Source organism: Myodes glareolus, chromosome 7, assembly GCF_982192425.1.
Source record: "Myodes glareolus chromosome 7, mMyoGla1.1, whole genome shotgun sequence".
Classification (NCBI taxonomy): Eukaryota; Metazoa; Chordata; class Mammalia; order Rodentia; family Cricetidae; genus Myodes; species Myodes glareolus.
This window is the reverse complement of record NC_142032.1, coordinates 76,237,871-76,255,310: the sequence shown is the minus strand read 5'-3', so window position 1 is coordinate 76,255,310 and position 17,440 is coordinate 76,237,871. Positions and strand designations below refer to the sequence as shown.

The window sequence follows — 17,440 nt, the reverse complement described above, 5'->3', positions numbered from 1 at the left end:
ATACTATTCTGACAGCAGTATTATTTAAACAATTTTTTTTTTTTTTTTGAGACAGGGTTTCTCTGTAGCTTTGGAGTCTGTCCTGGAACTAGCTCTTGTAGTCTAGGCTGGCCTCGAACTCAGAGATCCACCTGCCTCGGCCTCCCGAGTGCTGGGATTAAAGGCGTGCACCACCACCGCCTGGCTTAAACAAAATTTTATGTGTATGAATGTTTTGCTTGCTTTGATGTCTATGCACCAGATGCATCTCCAGTGACCTTGGAGTTCAGATGAGGTCATCAGATTACCTGGAACTGGAGTCAGAGATGGTTGTGAGCCCCCAGGTGGGCACTAAAACTGACCCTGTGTCCTCTGTAGAGCAGCCATCTCTCCAATCTCCTGAATTCCATTAAAATATTTATTTGTGTGGATGTTTGTCTGCATGTATGTGCACCACGTACATACTGGTGCCCATGGAGGCTAGAAGAGGGCATTGAACCCTATGGGACTGGAATTACAGATGGTTGTTAGCTGCCATGTGGGTGCTAGGAATTGAACTTGAGTCCTCTGGGAGAGCAGTCAGTGCTCTTAATCGCTGAGCCATCTTTCCAAATTCCCCTTGAATTTCATATTTGTCCTTGCCCTTACAAAACGTGTCCAGGCTTTTAAATGCTCTAAATTATTTCGAGTAATCAAGAAGCAATTTGTTTCACAGATTTCGACTTTAAAGATCAGAAGGTCTGACTCCGAACTGCCTTACTCACGGAATGTTCTTAGTCTACTGCGCTCATTTGTGAGACCCAACCTTACTCCCCCGCACCTCGGCATAGCTCTGGAACTGGAGATTTACTCAGGGTCATTCACATACTAAGCAACCGCCCTGTCATTCAAACTACATCCTCAGACTTCATTTGTAGCAGGCAGATACACTCATTTTCTTTACAAGAAGAGGGGGAAAGCCAGGCAGACTGTAAGTCTAGAATGCCTTGCTCTACAGCAAATAGGACCATGAACTCGAGGTCAGCTGGGTTGCACCGATAGGCAAATAAAAAAAAAAAAGGTGAAAAATTGCTTCCAGCTTTAAGCTGTAGCCATGTGTTAGTGTTGAAACAGACTAGGGTCACGGGGTTCAGGCTAAAGCCCATCTTCTTTCAGGTCAAACGTCACAATCTACAAATCTTGGTAAGGTCTAAGGAACAGAAAGCAGAGGCACGACTAAGTGAAAACCGAGAGAGTAAGGGACCGAGACAGATCATGCTTTCTGGAGAGAAGGTGGAGGGCCAGAGGGCCAGGGCGGGCGGAAGCACGCTCTCCCTAGTGAAAGTGGGGCCCAGCGAGGGGCCGGCGGGAGGAATCTCGGTTCCCACACCCGCGGACTCCAGGCCTTGACTCCAACTCGGCTCTCCAGCTCAGGGCCCTGGCACCGCCCACAGCGGGAGGCTGGGTCGTACCATTCTGCCTCCGAGGGTCCCGGAGGCCGAAGGCGAATCGATTATCCCGTAGACGACAGCACACACGAGAACACCAGTCTGAGGTCGATCCGTTTTCCTCCTGCCCCCCGGGGTTTTCTGCATCCTCGGGAAGGGCTGGGAACCCGGCCGTGCTCCCCCCTCGCTCCTCCCGACTTGGTACGTGCGCGGGGCGCGTAGGCGGGAGGCGTACTTAAGGCGGCCTCGGGAGGCGGGGCCGCTCAGTCCTCGCGGCGTCCCTTCGCAGTCGCTTGGAACTCGGCTGCTTGGCGGCCTGTGCGCGCGTGCGCGGACATGGCTTCAAACGGTATGTGGGGGCGCGAGGCGGCGATGGCGCGTCCCGGGGAAGCCTCATCCCCTCCCGGCCAGACTTGGGGTTTCTCGGCGGGGCCCGTGGTGGCGGGCGAGGGTTGGCTCCCGCACCTCTGTGGCGGGAAGCGGCGGGAAGAGGAAAGGGGAGGGCGGTGTCGCCATTTTGTTTGGCTCCTCCGGCGCCTTTGACGCGGCGTTTGAGGGCTTTCTCCCTGGACCCGGTCACTCGGGGCGGGGGCCATGGTGAGAGGGATGCGGCCTGGCGACCTGGAGCGAGGGGCGCGGAGGCCCCAGGTCGCTGTAGCCTCGCCCCACCCCCTCCCGGCGTGCCGGGCCTCGCTTTGTCGCAGTGCTGCATCCGGGCACTCGGCGCGCGCACGCGCTCCTTTGGCCCCTCCCCCTTTCTCGGCGCGTTTTCCCCCCCTCGCCCGCCTCGAGTTGGTTGGGGTTATTTTTTTTATTTTTTTAAATTTTTTTGTAGCGAGACCCTCGGCGGAAGCCCGCCGGTTCGGTGGTGGCCTCGCCCTGCTCCCCGGGTCCCTCGGGAAGGGGCGGGGCCGCCCTCTTCCCGCCTCCGTGGCCGCCCGGCGGGAGCAGGAACGCCCGGAACTGGCCCGTGTCCGCGAGGTTGGGAGGAATGGCCAACGGCCTCCAGGATCCGGCCTGTCGCTTTTCCCACTTAGGGATTTAGCCTTCCTGAGGCAGGAAGGAAACCGAAGGAGTCGCTTTCCGAGGCCACACCCTCTCGGCTGTCATTTTTTTTTCTTGTGCGGGGGCAGGCCCAGGGTTTCCTGCATGGAGCCGAGCCGCCGCTTAGCGCGTTTAAAGAGCTCTCTGCTTGTCGGGCGCACGGTAGGCGGGAACGCAGTCGCCGGGAGCCTCGAGGCTACTCGGGGTCAAAGAGCTTTGCCGCCTTGTTTGGCTTTGGGCTAAAACGCCACTTTCCCTTACGGTCTCCAAGGTTGGTCACGGGGTAAATAAGTGTTTTTAAAGGTACTTATTTGGTGTGGTGTGTTGCAGGCCTTGGAGAGGCCCGAGAAGAGAGGATTTTTAAAGTTTAGAGATCGTCTGTGCTGTATTTTTGAGACTTTAAAGATGATGTGGTGGCACATGTCTCAGGTATAGAGAGGTAGAGGCAGGGGGATTCTTTAGTTCGAGGACAGCTTGGTTTACATAGTGAGTTCGGAGATGTCGGCAAAAAAAAAAAACAAAAACGAGAAAATTTTGAATAAGTACAGAACTAGTCCCTTGACAATGTTTCAGATAATAGTAGTTATCCACAGAAATCTTTGTTAGTTTTTTTTCTTGGTATGATGCCTCGGGCTGGTGTTAAATACAGCTCAACATGGCCAGGGCCTGACTAACTCAGGACCAAACAAAAATCGAAGAATTATTGGTGTCTAGTAATTTGCATTCTTTGCTGCTTGTATTAAAACTTGCCTAGTTCCCGGTCGCTTTACTTACAATTGTTGTAGATTTATTTGCTCTGGAATGCCTTTTACTTTTTTTCTTGTTTTCGAGACAAGCTTTTTGTGTAGCCTTTGGCTGTCCTGGAACTAGCCCTGTAGACCAGGCTGGCCTCCAATTCAAAGAGATCCACCCGCCTCTGCCTCCTAACTGCTGGGATTAAGGGTTTGCCCCACCACCGCCCTTCTTAGGTACTTAGTACTTAAGTTGAATTTCAATTGTATTCCAGTCTTAACTGAATTAACATGATTTTTTTCTCACTTTTACAGACTATACCCAGCAAGCAACTCAAAGGTGAGTGTTTCTGGGCTGGCTTTTGTAGATAATAAGGGTGATCAGTATTTTAGTTAATCTGTTTTTGTGTGTTTTTTATTTTTCATTTGAAGATAACTTTACTGATCTGTTTTTTGTCTGTCCTAGCTATGGGGCCTATCCTACCCAGCCTGGGCAGGGCTACTCCCAACAGAGCAATCAACCCTATGGCCAGCAGAGTTACAGTGGCTATGGCCAATCAGCTGACACTTCAGGATATGGCCAGAGCAGCTATGGCTCTTCTTATGGACAGACCCAAAACAGTGAGTCTCATAGTGGAATACATCTTCACACACTGTTTCTGAATGTTAATAACTTCTTAAGCCTGAACAGTACTGAAAATCCCATATTTTCTCTTACTAATCTGTAATTGTTAAAGTTTTTGGTCAGTCTTTTAAGAAAGTGATTTATAATTGCTTCTTTGGATGAATTTCTCCATTATTTTCATTCTGTGGAAGGCATGTTTCCTAAAGAGAGAACCATTTTTAGGACAGAAGAAAATGGTTTACTTGAAAACATTTGGAATTGGCTGATAGATGTGATTCACAAAGAGGTGGGATTTGCCCTTAGGTCCAAAAGGGCAAAAAGTACTCTATAGCAACACATGAAAATTCAGTTAGTAATGGCATAGGGAAACCTGGATTTGGGATAGATAGAATGAAACTGAACCTATATTAAAGAGTAAAGTGCCAGGTGGTGGTAGCACGTAGATAGAATGAAACTGAACCTATATTAAAGAGTAAAGTGCCAGGTGGTGGTAGCGCGTATACCTTTAATCCCAGCATGCAGGAGGCAGAGACAAGTGAGAATCTCTTCAGTTTGAGGCCAGCTTGGCCTACAGAGTTCCAGGACAGCCAGGTTTACACAGAGAAGCCCTGTATCAAAAAATCAAATTTCAAAAAAGGGGGGTGGGGGGGACAGCAACAATTAATTGAACATATCCTCTATAAGTGGAGCCAGTGTTCCAGCACCTACACGATGGCATACATGCAAGCAAAACACCAGTGCACACGAAATAAAAATAAACAAAAGAGTAATAATCAAATTTCTGTTTTGAGACAAAATGTCAAGTTGGCTAGGCTGGCCAGATACTTGCTGTATATTTGAGGATGGCCTTGAACTCCTGCTTTTGAGTGCTGGGATCAAAGGTATGTATACTTGGTTTATGTGGTGCTGAAGACCAAACCCAGAGCATGTGCATGCTAAACAAGTACTCTGTTAGCTGAGCTATATGTCTCTAGGTCACTCCTCCTTTGCTTGAGACAGCTTCTGAGTTCTAGGACTATAGGCGTGAAATGCTGGGCTTGGTGTGTTTCAAGATTGACAGAGATGGTTTTTTAATTTTTTTGTTTTTTAAGGATAGGGTTTCTCTGTAGTCTTGTCTGTCCTAAAACTCACTTTGTAGATCAGGCTCAACCTCAAACTAAATTGCCTCTGCGTCCTAAGGGCCGAGATTAAAAGTGAGTGCCACTACTGCTCCGCTCTACAGAGGTTTTTTATTTGGTTTTTCGAGACAGGGTTTCCCTGTGTAACAGTTTTAGCTGTCCTGGAACTAGCTCTTGTAGACCAGGTTGGCCTCGAACTCACAGGGATTCACCTGCCTTTGCCTTCCTGGGATTAAAGGCGTGCACCACCATGGCCTGGCCCAGAGGTTTTTAAAACAACTGAGTAGTCATGGTGATTACTGTATTTTTATTTCGTGTGAGTACACACATGTTTGTTACATGATGCATGTGTGTGAGCATCAGAGGACAACCTAGTATCAGTTGTTCCCTACCTAGATGATGGGTTGATAAAGACTTTCATAGCAAAGTTCAGTTAATTTTCCTTTAAAAAGTATTTGGAAATAGTTTCATTAAGATACCCAGATTGGCCTTAAACTGTGACCTTCCTGCCCCAGTCTCCAGGCAGCCGACCTTTGTCAGTAAACTTAATAGTAGTCTCTAAGAAGACTTTTTCCCCAGGTAATGGGTGATTATTGGAAAGTATTTGTTTTCTTCAAGTTATTCCTTACCCAGTTCCTTTTTTTTTTTCTTCAGCTGATCTTATGTAGCCCTGGTTGACCTAGAACTGGTTATGTAGACGAGTTTGGCCTTGATCAGTGGAGATATCTGCCTCTGTCTTCCAAATGCTGGGATTAAGATGAGCACAAGTACTACACCTGGCCTTTTGTAACTCATTTTTTCTTTTTAGCAGGCTACGGCACCCAGTCAGCTCCCCAGGGATATGGTTCCACTGGAGGCTATGGCAGCAGCCAAAGTTCCCAATCTTCTTATGGGCAGCAGTCCTCTTACCCTGGCTATGGCCAGCAGCCAGCTCCTAGCAGCACCTCAGGAAGGTAAGGTAGTATGAGAGTGGGAAAGGCCAGAAGCTCTTGGTAAATTGTTGGATCTCTGAGTAAAAGGGAATGGACTAAAAGTAAAGCAAGCTTTTGATCATTTTGTAGCATAATTCTTGTTTTGTTTTTGGCTTAGTTACGGTGGCAGTTCTCAGAGCAGCAGCTATGGGCAGCCCCAGAGTGGAGGCTATGGCCAACAGTCTGGCTATGGTGGACAGCAACAAAGCTATGGACAACAACAAAGCTCCTATAACCCACCTCAGGGTTATGGACAACAGAACCAGTACAACAGCAGCAGCGGAGGTGGTGGAGGGGGTGGTGGAGGTGAGAATGAGTCTTCAGTTTTGTCTCTTTATTCTTTGAATTTGCCCCTTACCTTAAAACAGTGACTTTCTTGTTTACTAAGTTTCTTACTGTCCTTTATAGTGGGACCATTGACCATTTCCATGATACTTTATATTCTCTCACTTTCGCTGGGAATTGCAACAAAAATTTGTGTGTGTTAAGCATATATAACTATTAAACACACGCTCCGTTTTTTATTATTATTATTTTTTATAGGCAACTATGGCCAAGATCAGTCCTCCATGAGTGGTGGCGGCGGTGGTGGTTATGGCAATCAGGACCAGAGTGGTGGCGGCGGTGGTGGCTACGGGGGAGGCCAGCAGGACCGTGGGGGCCGTGGCAGGGGCGGTGGAGGTGGTTACAACCGAAGCAGTGGTGGCTATGAACCCAGAGGCCGTGGAGGTGGCCGAGGAGGCAGAGGCGGCATGGGGTAGGTGTTACATGAGTCAGGGAGTACCTTCAGTGGGGGAGTGTTGCATGGATCTCCTTTGAAGTCAGTTCCTAGTGCATGGTTAGTATTGTTCTCTGGGGTATGTAAAGGCTTCAGTTTGTGGGCAATAGTGTTTCTTTGTATATTCCTATTTTGTATATGTCTTTGTGAGAACTTGGGAGCCCAAACCCTTTTACAGCTCTTGAGTAGAGATTTGAATATTGGTGCATTTATTTTCAAAAAAGAATATACATAGATACATGTGGATTGGAGTCATTGTTATCTCAGGCAAGAAACTGGGGAGTAAAAACATCTCTGCAAGGGAAACTTACTAATCCCAGTCCTGGGAAATATCAGTTGAAACTTGTTCTGTGTATTCCCATGTGTCCTCCAGAGGAATTGGTAATAATGGTAAACTTGACCTCAGCTTCTAGGAATTGGCATTTACTCAACTATATTCTGTAGTTACTTGCATTATGAGCCTGATTTGCACTAATTTGACTATGATTTTGTGTGTGACTTGGTTTATTTATGGGGTCTTCTGACTGAAGTGTACAAACTTCCAGGGCAAAAAAAAAAAACACTTGACAGTGGTGTTCTGCTTTCTTATTCCACTGTCCGTCTTTTCTTGGGTCAGTTAAAATCCGCTTGTCCAACTGAATCTCTGTTCAAGTAAAACCTTAGATTTGATGTTAAAACAGTTTGTCAAATCTCTTGGTGACTTTGAAGGACCCTGTTATCTTCCTTGAAAAGGGGAGAAAATGTCAGTGATGTTCTTTTTTTTTGCAAAAAGTAGGTTTTTTTTTTGAGTTTGTACATGGTAAGTATTCAGAGGTGGGTGGGGGTAATCTCAAAAAATGCAAACGTATGGAAAACTCTAGTTGTGTGTGTGTGTTTAATGCAAAACTTTAAAAAGCAAAACAACTGTTATGTGACTGTTAACTTGCTCTGCATTTTATGTGCCACAGGTATGAAAGGTGACATTGCAAAATACTTCGCTCTTCTCACAGTGTAGAAGGGGTGACCCCGGGGGTGAAGGGTGATCAAAAACAGCTCAGTAGTTAGGCTAGGGCTTAGCTGTGAGTGTCTTGCTCTAAGGGGAAATTGCCTTTGGTTATGACTTTTTATGGAATTGGGTTGAGTCTGCTTGCTGCTTTCAAAGCAAAAACCACATACAAAAAAATGTTCAGGGCTATCCCAGGGGCCTGGTGTGAAATGTCTTTTGGGTAATTCGGGGTAGATCTTTTAAACCAACTGCTGGGTTATCCACCACTTGGAACAAGAGGAAAAAAAATCTACGTCAGAAGAACAACCAAGGAAAAACGAGCTTTTTTATTTTCCAGGGGATATAGATAAACTTTTTAAAGCAAAATCCTTAACCATGTCTGAGAAGTTGCACACGTGTGTGTGATAAGTTCAAAGGTCAGACAAAGGGTGGTCAGGAAGGGGTATATTTTAGTAGCCACTTGAATCTTTTTCCCAAAACACCTACCCATGTTTGGGGAGCGTTGAAACAAAAAAACCAAACCAAAACAAAACACTTTTGTAGCTGTTGGAAGCTTCATGTCCTTTCTTCTAACTTGTCTTCTCCAGCGGAAGTGACCGTGGTGGCTTCAATAAATTTGGTGGTAAGTGAACAGAGTTTCCAAAATTCCCAACTCCCAGCAATGCTTTGTCTGATTGTTCATTTGCAGATGTCTTAGCTTGTTAAGTGTCAAAGGTTTCTAAAGTGTCTGTAACCACCTCCAGGAAGGGGGTGGGGTAGAATGCCTCCTGCTGCCAGATGTGTGCTAACCTGGAGGCAGGCAGGGATAACTTCTCAGCAGCCTTGCAACTAAATTGATTTTACTCAAGTATTTAGGCCTCTTGATGGGTGTTGCCACTTCTAGCACTTAGTGACCACACCATCATGAGCAACTGGAGAATGTTCTGGAACATGTGGTGCCAACTTGACTTTAGGATCCTTTTGATCAGTGTGTCCAAGGAGAGAGAAGAGTGTGTTTGTATGTATGTGTGTATGTGTGTGTATGTACACAACCTCCCAAATGTTTTAATCAGGGAGAGGGACATGAATTATTGCCCTGCCCTGAGGCTGGTAAAGTTGGTATATATGTTTATATTAAATACTAAGTGATGTCAATGCAATTCTACTATGTACAAGCACGTAGAAACTAGATCTGGAAAGGAAGGTGTGGTATGGACTGCTTCAAGAAAGATCTTGAGAGCATGTGTTTGCTCATGGGAAATAACCAGGTTTAAAACAGCACAAACTTGAATTCATGGAAAAATGGCAAATTTGAGAAGTCTCCCAGTAAGCTGGAACTTTTCTGGTTGTTAAACAAAATGGTTTTTTTGATTTGTCTAAACACTTAAAGCCAAAGGCTTGGGTTCATGACTTAGGTGTCATTGTGTACAGGTACGATATTTATATATGATGAATTTAGATAAACGTTGGTTAAAGATGGTGTCTGGGAAAAAAATAGAGGCTGTATTATGAAAACAAGATTTCTGGTCTATTCCCTGGTACATGCTTTTAAACTACAATAGCTACTATGTATGTTTTTATTACTTGTTGCTTTGGGGAAACAGCATGGTTAAGAATGGTTTTCAAGATGAAATTAAAAATTTCTACAAGGGTTGTCTTTGGTGTTAAAAGTTTGGAGAAACTGGATGGATGCACATCACATTGCTGGTGTTGAGCTTCTGTCTCTCTGGTGGGAGAACAGGACCAAGTTATATGTATGAGTTGGTTGGTTAATATAAATGAGTTACTGAGTTTGAACTGCCCCTACCCCCATCTGTGCTGAGGACGTTTCCCAGCTCTAGCTGGGGGAGAGAGCATTTTCTTGGAGTGTGGCATTATCTCTGGGGACTCAAAATAACAGATCTTAAGAAAAGGGCCTGTGTTGTGTCTCCCTGAGACCCGCCTAGAATTTTCTTTACTGGGCAGGCCCCGGGATAGGGTTTGGAGAGAGGCTGGAAGCAGTTACCTGTTACATTTCAAGAATTTGGATTAGATGTGAATTTGTTGCCTTACTTGTCCTTTCCTGTTAGCTAATGGCTCCCTTTCCTTGTTTTTGTTTTCTTTTTTTTCATGTAACTAAGGCCCTCGGGACCAAGGATCGCGCCATGATTCTGGTGAGTTCATGTTTTCATGCAGTGTTCGCCTCTGTGGTCTTTGAAATAAACTGGAAAAAGTGGAAAGAAGGAAAGGGGGTATAGTTATTTATACCTGGTCAGCAGTGGTCTATAAATACCAGGAATACTGGATCCAGAGGTCTAGGGTGAGTCTGGTAATTACTATTTCTAGGAAGTCGCAGTGTTCATTTAAGATTAGTAGTGATATTTTTGTTTTGCTTGTTTTATTTTTTGAGAACCTGCACTGGCACTTGTTCTATCCGCTTGCTTCTGCCTCCTAAGTGTTGGGATTAAAGGCGTGGGCCACCACCGCCTGTCACTAGTGGTAGTGATTTTAAAATAACACACGTAATTAATGCAGGTGTGATGATGCACACCTTTGTTCCTAGCAGGCTGATCTCTTGAATTCAGATCTAGGTTAGTCTGATCTATAGAGCTAGTTCCAGAATAGCCAGGGGCTACACAGGGGACTGTCTTAAACTCAAGAAAAAAGGACACACATCTAAATTGTTGAGCAAACAATATTTAGTGAATAAAAGACCAGATTGCAAGATGTGTGAGGGAAGCAATATCTCTTGATGATATTCTTAATTTGTATAATAGATTTGAAAGTGAATTTTTTTTTTTGAAGGCAGGGTATATATATATCCATGGTTGTTGCCCTGGAACTCACAGTGTAGACCAGGCTGTCCTAGAATTCAGAGGTCTACCTGCCTCTGCCTTCTGAGTGCTGGGATTAGAGGCATGTTCCACTATGCATCTCCTAGTGTGAAATGGGGGTTTTTATGAAGGAGTCTTTAAGTGAAAGTTGGGAAACTGGTTTCTGTATTGTGTTAGGTGTCAAATGTTTCAAGGATAGTTATGAGATATAATTTTTTTAATGGAGGTAGATGAATATTCAAGTATTAAAATAAGGATGGATTTTTTTATTTTAGTGTTTTTTTAACATTCCCAATACTATGTGATTCTTTAAAACAGTACCCCAACCATAGTTATTTTTATTGCAACTTTATAATTGTAATTTTGTTAGTGTTATGAATCATATATCTATTTTCCTATGGCCATAGGAGACTCCTTTGAAAGGGTTGCATGATTCCCCAAATGAGCATGACCCATGGGTTGAGTACCCTTGATTTATATAATATAATTGAATGACTAGTTGGTCAGAATTCTGAGTGTTTGCTTGAAGTCTTTAATAGCACATACTTACGCTGTTGGTATACCTAATGCTAACCTTTGTCTTTCCTGTGCTCTTCAATTTTCCTTTTGTCCCGTTTTGAACAAACAGAACAGGATAATTCAGACAACAACACCATCTTTGTGCAAGGCCTGGGCGAGAATGTTACAATAGAATCTGTGGCTGATTACTTCAAGCAGATTGGAATTATTAAGGTACTTGTGATCCAATAAGTGCTTCTTTACAGGCTCTCAGATTTCACATATTAGTCAAAACGACAATAAGTGCTTCTTTACAGGCTCTCAGATTTCACATATTAGTCAAAACGACAGTCTTGGTGCTGGGAGGTGGCAACAGCACATGCCTTTAATCCCAGCACTATGGAGGCAGAGGCTGATGTATGGATCTCTTGATCCAATGCCAGCCTGGTCTACAGAGTGAGTTGCAGAACAGCCAAGACTCTACAGAGAGATGAAGGAAAAGAAAAATAAAGGTCTTGTTTATTGTTAGTAGTGAAAACAATCTTGTTGACTTATTAAGATTAGGGTGTACACTGTGTAGCGTAGGCTGGCTTTAAACTTGGCATAATCCTTGGGTTTTGTTTTGTTTGTTTCGTTTTGTATACTTAAACTGTTAAATTTCAGTTCAGTGCAGGTTGCACACCTTTATTCCCCATAGAAACAAGTGATCTCTGAGTTCAAGGCCACCCTGCTCTGCATAATGAGTTCCAGGACAGCCAGAATTTTGTAAAGACCATGTCTTAAAAAATAAAATTCAGTTGAACATTGGGATTGCAAGTATGTGCCTCTAATATCTGGCAGAGCCAAAGTCTAATAATGGGTGTCGCCACTTAATTGAACATTTAGGTCTTGCAAGTAATGTGAGTTTTCACTGCCATGATGAAGATTGAGACCTGTACCATTGTTTTTGCTAAGAAAGTACTGTAACCACTGAACCTACCTATAACACTCAACCTGTAGGGATGTACAGGGTGTGTGTAGGTTATGTATAAACACTAAGCCAAACAGGCTTGTATCTTCTAAAAATTGATGATTCCTTTTGTTTTGTTTAGACAAATAAGAAAACTGGACAGCCTATGATTAATTTGTATACAGACAGGGAAACTGGCAAGCTGAAGGGTGAGGCAACAGTCTCATTTGATGACCCACCTTCTGCTAAAGCAGCTATCGATTGGTTTGATGGTATGTATAAGAAACACGGTGGTGGTGGTAGGGGTGGGGCTACGGAGACAGGGTCCATTTGAGGAGTTTAGGTTTTATGGTACCGAGTCTTTAATATTGTGTATGGGAAAACCTCTGCGGTGTTTAGAGAACAACTTGGAGTGATCAAGTTCTTGTAACACATGGGCCATGAGAATGGAACTTGGGTGATCCTGGTTGGCAGCAATCCACTTTACCTGCTGAGCCATCTTATAGGCCTTTGGCATTGATTTATCTGTAATTTCAGTGTAGTCTCCTTTGTTCATGCCCCATTAGTTTATAAATCATTTTAAGAAGGCAGTCTGCTTTTAGTTTTTTTAATTTTTTTCCCTCGTTTATTTTTATTTTACATACATTGGTGTTTTGCCTGCATATATGTCTGAGGGTTTTGGATTCCCTGGAACCAGGAGTTAAAAGGCGGGGTAACTGCCTTTTGGGTGCTGGGGATTGAACCCAGACGGTAGCCAGTGATCTTAACCACTGAGCCATATCTCCAGCCCATTTCTCTTAAATTTTAAAAGATCAGTAGTCTTTCACTTCTCAAAATTTACTGTATATCTGGATAAGGCATGTACATGCTATGGTATAGGCATAGAGAGAGGTCAGTGAGCAAAAAACCATGTGAAGTTAATTCTCACCTTCCACTCTGCTCATGGGATTGAATTTAGGTCACCATGCTTGGTGGCAAGCACTCTCATCCACCAAGCCATCCTCCTCTCTGCTTTTTTTTTTTTTTTTTAAAGACTTATGTATACAGTGTTCTGTCTGCATATATGTCTGCTCACCAGAACAGGGTACCAGAGATGGTTGTGAGCCACCATGCTGGCAATTGGACTCAGGACCTCAGGAAGAGCAGTCAGTGCTCTTAATCTCTGAGCCATCTCTCCAGCCCTCCTACCCCCCCCTTTTTTTTTGGCTAGTTTCTCTGTAACAGTCCTGGAACTCTGTTCACCAGGCTGGCCTTAAACTCCTGAGTGCTGGGATTAAAGGCGTGCACCACCAATACCTGGCTTCTTCCTGATTATTTTTATGGTGTTGGGATCTGAACCAGGCCCTTCCGTATCCACTGATTTCTATATTTCCGCTCCCAAATCTTTTTCTTCTTTTTTTTTTAAGATTTATTATGTGTACAACATTGTGCCTCCATGTATGCATGTGTGCCAGAAGAGGGCACTAGATCTCATTATAGATAAATGAGCCCCACCAGGTGTTTGCTGGAAATTGAATTTAGAACCTCTTGACCAGTGCTTTTAATACTTGACAGTCAGCCTTCTCTCCAACTCTCCAAATCTTTTTTTTCCCCCCAAAGATTTATTTATTATATATAAAATGTTCTGCCTACAGGCCAGAAGAGAGCACCAGGTTTCATTATAGATGGCTGAGAGCTACCATGTGTTTGCTGGGAGTTGAACTCAGGACCTTTTAGAAGAGCAGGCAGTGCTTTTTAAACACTGAACTATCTTTCCAGCCCTCTCCAAATCTTTTTATATCTTTTTTTAATATGCTGACTCTGAAACAATTACTTGTAATGGAGCTAGGTAGGTGAAGCATGTTTTTAATCCCAATACTTGGGAGGCAGAGGCAGGTAAATCTTAGAATTTTTGAGGTCAGCCTGGTCTACATAGTTCCAGGACAACCATAAAACTACATAGTGAGATCCTGTGTCAAACCCCAGAACCCAAACCTTGATGTGTAATAGATTCCAACATAGGGCTTTCAAATTAAAATATATTTTATTTTGGTTAATTTGCCTACCTTTATTTCTTTAGGTAAAGAATTTTCTGGGAATCCTATTAAGGTTTCATTTGCTACCCGCCGAGCTGACTTCAATCGGGGTGGTGGAAATGGTCGTGGAGGCCGAGGGCGAGGAGGTGAGCCATGTTTTTATTCTGGTTTAAAGAGGTCATGAAGCACAATGTGGAAGATGAAGAAAAGAAGTTTGAAAAAAGTAGGCTTAACTGCCTAAAGGAAGTAGATTCATAATTCTATTTGTATTTTAGGACCCATGGGCCGTGGAGGCTATGGAGGAGGTGGCAGTGGTGGTGGTGGCCGGGGAGGATTCCCCAGTGGAGGTGGTGGAGGTGGTGGACAGCAACGAGCTGGGGATTGGAAGTGTCCTAATCCGTGAGTGAATTTGCCTTTTTTTTTAATTTTTAAATATGTGTCTGATCTATGTTAAGAGTTAAGAAGATTTTTTTTAAACTAATAAAATATTGTGGATGGAAGATTGAATTAATAGTTTATTTTAGGGAAAGTTAGAGTATCCTAAGTGAATAACTACAGTTTTGGAAAGTACAGATTTCTATTTGTCTTAGTCATTTTTGTGTTGCTGTGATAAAATGCCATGACCAGAACAGTTTATAAAAGAAAACATTTAATTTAGTACTCACAGTTTAGAGGATTAGAGTGGAGACTAACCATCATGGTAGGGACCATGTAACAGGCAGGCATAGCATGGCATGGATGAGACAAAAACTTCTATGAGGTAAGAGAGCACTAACTGGGCTTTTGAAATTTCAGTACTGTCCCATGCCTACCCATTTTCACCTTTACATCAACTGGGGACCAAGTATTCAAACATGAGCCTCATGGGGCCATTCTCTTTCAAACCGCTACACCTATGCATTCTTAAGTACTGGGTATAAAATGAGACTCAGAACTGAGATTCTAAGTGGGTCGGATATTGTAGGGTAGTATGAATATGCCGAACAGAAAGGTGATTATGATTCATGTTCAGACATAATGAAGTGAGACTAAGGTTTCAAACAATGAATTATTGAAATAAACTTAACCACAGAAAAGGAGGCTGTAGTGGTTTAGGTTTAGTAATACTTTCGTTTGGCTCCTGCTGAGAAACAATCCTTCAGAGTCTTGTGAATTCAGTGTTTTGGACTGTACTCCTCCAAATTAATTCCCCTTTCATTTTTTAGTACATGTGAGAACATGAACTTCTCTTGGAGAAATGAATGCAACCAGTGTAAGGCCCCTAAGCCAGATGGTCCAGGAGGGGGACCAGGAGGCTCTCATATGGGTAAGAAGGGAGCAGAGCTGGTTATATGGAAGTCTAAAAAGAACTCTTTGCTTTTGATTTAGAAGGGTATCGTGGGTAGGAAAGTAGAAGAATGAGGGTGATAATATTGTCATTTTTTTCCCTAGGGGGTAACTATGGAGATGATCGCCGTGGCAGAGGAGGCTATGATCGGGGCGGCTACCGGGGCCGAGGCGGGGACCGTGGGGGATTCCGAGGGGGCCGGGGTGGTGGGGACAGAGGCGGTTTTGGCCCTGGCAAGATGGACTCCAGGTAAGTCTAAATCAAAACAAATAAATTGGTCAGAGGTTGGGAGGAAAAAAAGTTTTGCCTTTTTTGATTTCCTAGGATAAGATTGCGCTCAGCTGGTCACATCATTGGGAAGGGGGAGTAGAAGAATTAAGAACTGAGTCTTATGGTTGTTTTACTTAAGAAAAGTCATTTGTTTGGGTAGCAGGGACAAGTAGGATATTGAATAGTCTGGTAACTCATATCTGATAATTCTTCTTTCAGGGGTGAGCACAGACAGGATCGCAGGGAGAGGCCATATTAGCTTGGCTTCTGAAGTTCTGGAACAGCTCTTCCTGTACCCAGTGTTAACCCTTGTTATTTTGTAAACTTTCAATTCAGAATTGCCCATGGATTTTTTTTTGTGTGTGTGTGTGTGTCAGACTACCATAATTGTAACCATATCTCTGGTTCCCATTAAAAACCATCATTTTAGTTAAATCCTGTTGCTGCCCCCAGTTTACTTTCTGGAGGTGGGGTCTGTGTTAGGAATGTGGGGAAATATTTCCCTCAGATCATCTTACATATCAGGAATTTGAATAACTTGTTTCTATCTAGCATTGAAAAAACAGGAATTCTTGAGTGGTTTCTAGGAAAGAGGTAAATGTTTGGTACCTAGATTTCAGGAAGAGGACCATGCATACAGTACTTTCCTGGCTACAATTCCTCCCTTTAAGGAAAGTTTGAATAACAAAAGGGTGGAGGCAGCTGGGTACGCTGGGTACACCTTTAATCTCAGCACTTGGGAGGGGGAGGCAAGTGCATCTCTTGGGCCAGCCTGGTCTCTATAGAGTGCGTTTCAGGAGAGCCAGGACTGACTGTTTATAGAGAAACTCCAAAAACCAAAGGTGGGGGAGGTGGAGTCAGGAGTTACAACATTGTAATCCGACAACTTGATCCTTATGTTGACCTTGGAACTGTCTTTGCAGCCCTGAAGTTGAAGCTTTTTATTACTAGGTCCCCAGTAGTGATTAGGTATAGTATATAGTATGTGGGTAGATGAAGACAGTTGGTTCTGGTGCCCAGGTCATCATTGATGGCAAAACTGTGTCATTAACAAATTTTTTTTTTTTTAAAACCCAGATATGGTTTTAGGTAGCATAGGCTAGTCTTGAGCTTGCTAGTTTCTGAGGATGTCCTAGAGCTCCAGTATTTATAAAACTGTTGAAGATACCGATGGTAATATCTGGCCCTGAATAGAACTGTGCACACATGAATGTTTGCAAACCATATACAGCTCAGCTTCTGGGTGAGCATAGTGGTTCCTGCATGTGTTCAGAACACTCCAAACAAATTTCTTAGTTGGTGTCTTACTGTAGTACTGCAAAGAGTGGGTAGTGAACATTGTTTTGGGTGTACGCCCAGAAGTGATACTGCCATGACATTTGTATTGCATTTATTGAGCTTTTGGAGACCAGATGTGATGGCCCATGCCTGTCCTTGGTATTTAGCAAAGCAGGAGGACCACAAGTTCCAGGCATACAGAGAATAGACAAGGCAACTATTGGCAGAGGTCAGGTGGGAAATAAATGAATGTAAAGTTCAGAATTCATGAAATCTGGGATAAAAGGAGTTTTTTGTAGACATAGCTCTTTAATATGCAGTGTGCTCAGAACTCTTGATGGTGTTGGTCTTGGGTATTGGTGTGTGCCGGGGAAGAGAAGGAATTTTAGGAACCAATTGAGGGCTATCCAACTTGGTGGGATAAACACAGAAATGTGCTGGTACTGTAGTGGAAAACCAAGCTGGGCATCTTTGAAAAACTTCAGTTCTGCCATATGGTGGCAGTGCATGCCTTTAATCCCAGCAGAGGCAGAAGCAGGTGTATCTCTTGAGTTTGAGGCCAGCCTGGTCTACACAGGACTGCCAGGGCTACACAGAGAAACCCTGTCTCAAAAAACTAAAACATAAAAATCCAAAGTCAAAAAATTCTGAGT

General features: G+C 43.7%; 1 protein-coding gene across 2 annotated transcripts; it reads left to right on the top strand.

Annotated features, from left to right (window-relative positions):
* The first annotated feature begins 1,727 nt into the window (after nt 1-1,727).
* Fus (FUS RNA binding protein) lies at nt 1,728-15,944 on the top strand. Of its 2 annotated transcripts, XM_048455063.3 has the most exons (15): nt 1,728-1,755; nt 3,497-3,521; nt 3,648-3,802; nt 5,736-5,877; nt 6,014-6,201; nt 6,439-6,652; nt 8,246-8,280; nt 9,758-9,790; nt 11,079-11,182; nt 12,040-12,169; nt 13,957-14,058; nt 14,188-14,311; nt 15,118-15,218; nt 15,344-15,488; nt 15,729-15,944. In XM_048455063.3, the coding sequence occupies exons 1-15, from the start codon at nt 1,743-1,745 to the stop codon at nt 15,766-15,768; spliced, it is 1,551 nt and encodes a 516-aa protein (XP_048311020.1). In that variant the 5' UTR covers nt 1,728-1,742; the 3' UTR covers nt 15,769-15,944. The 2 variants fall into 2 exon arrangements, with proteins under 2 accessions (XP_048311020.1, XP_087764526.1); XM_087908400.1 differs by lacking the exons at nt 6,439-6,652; nt 8,246-8,280.
* Nucleotides 15,945-17,440: the final 1,496 nt, after the last annotated feature.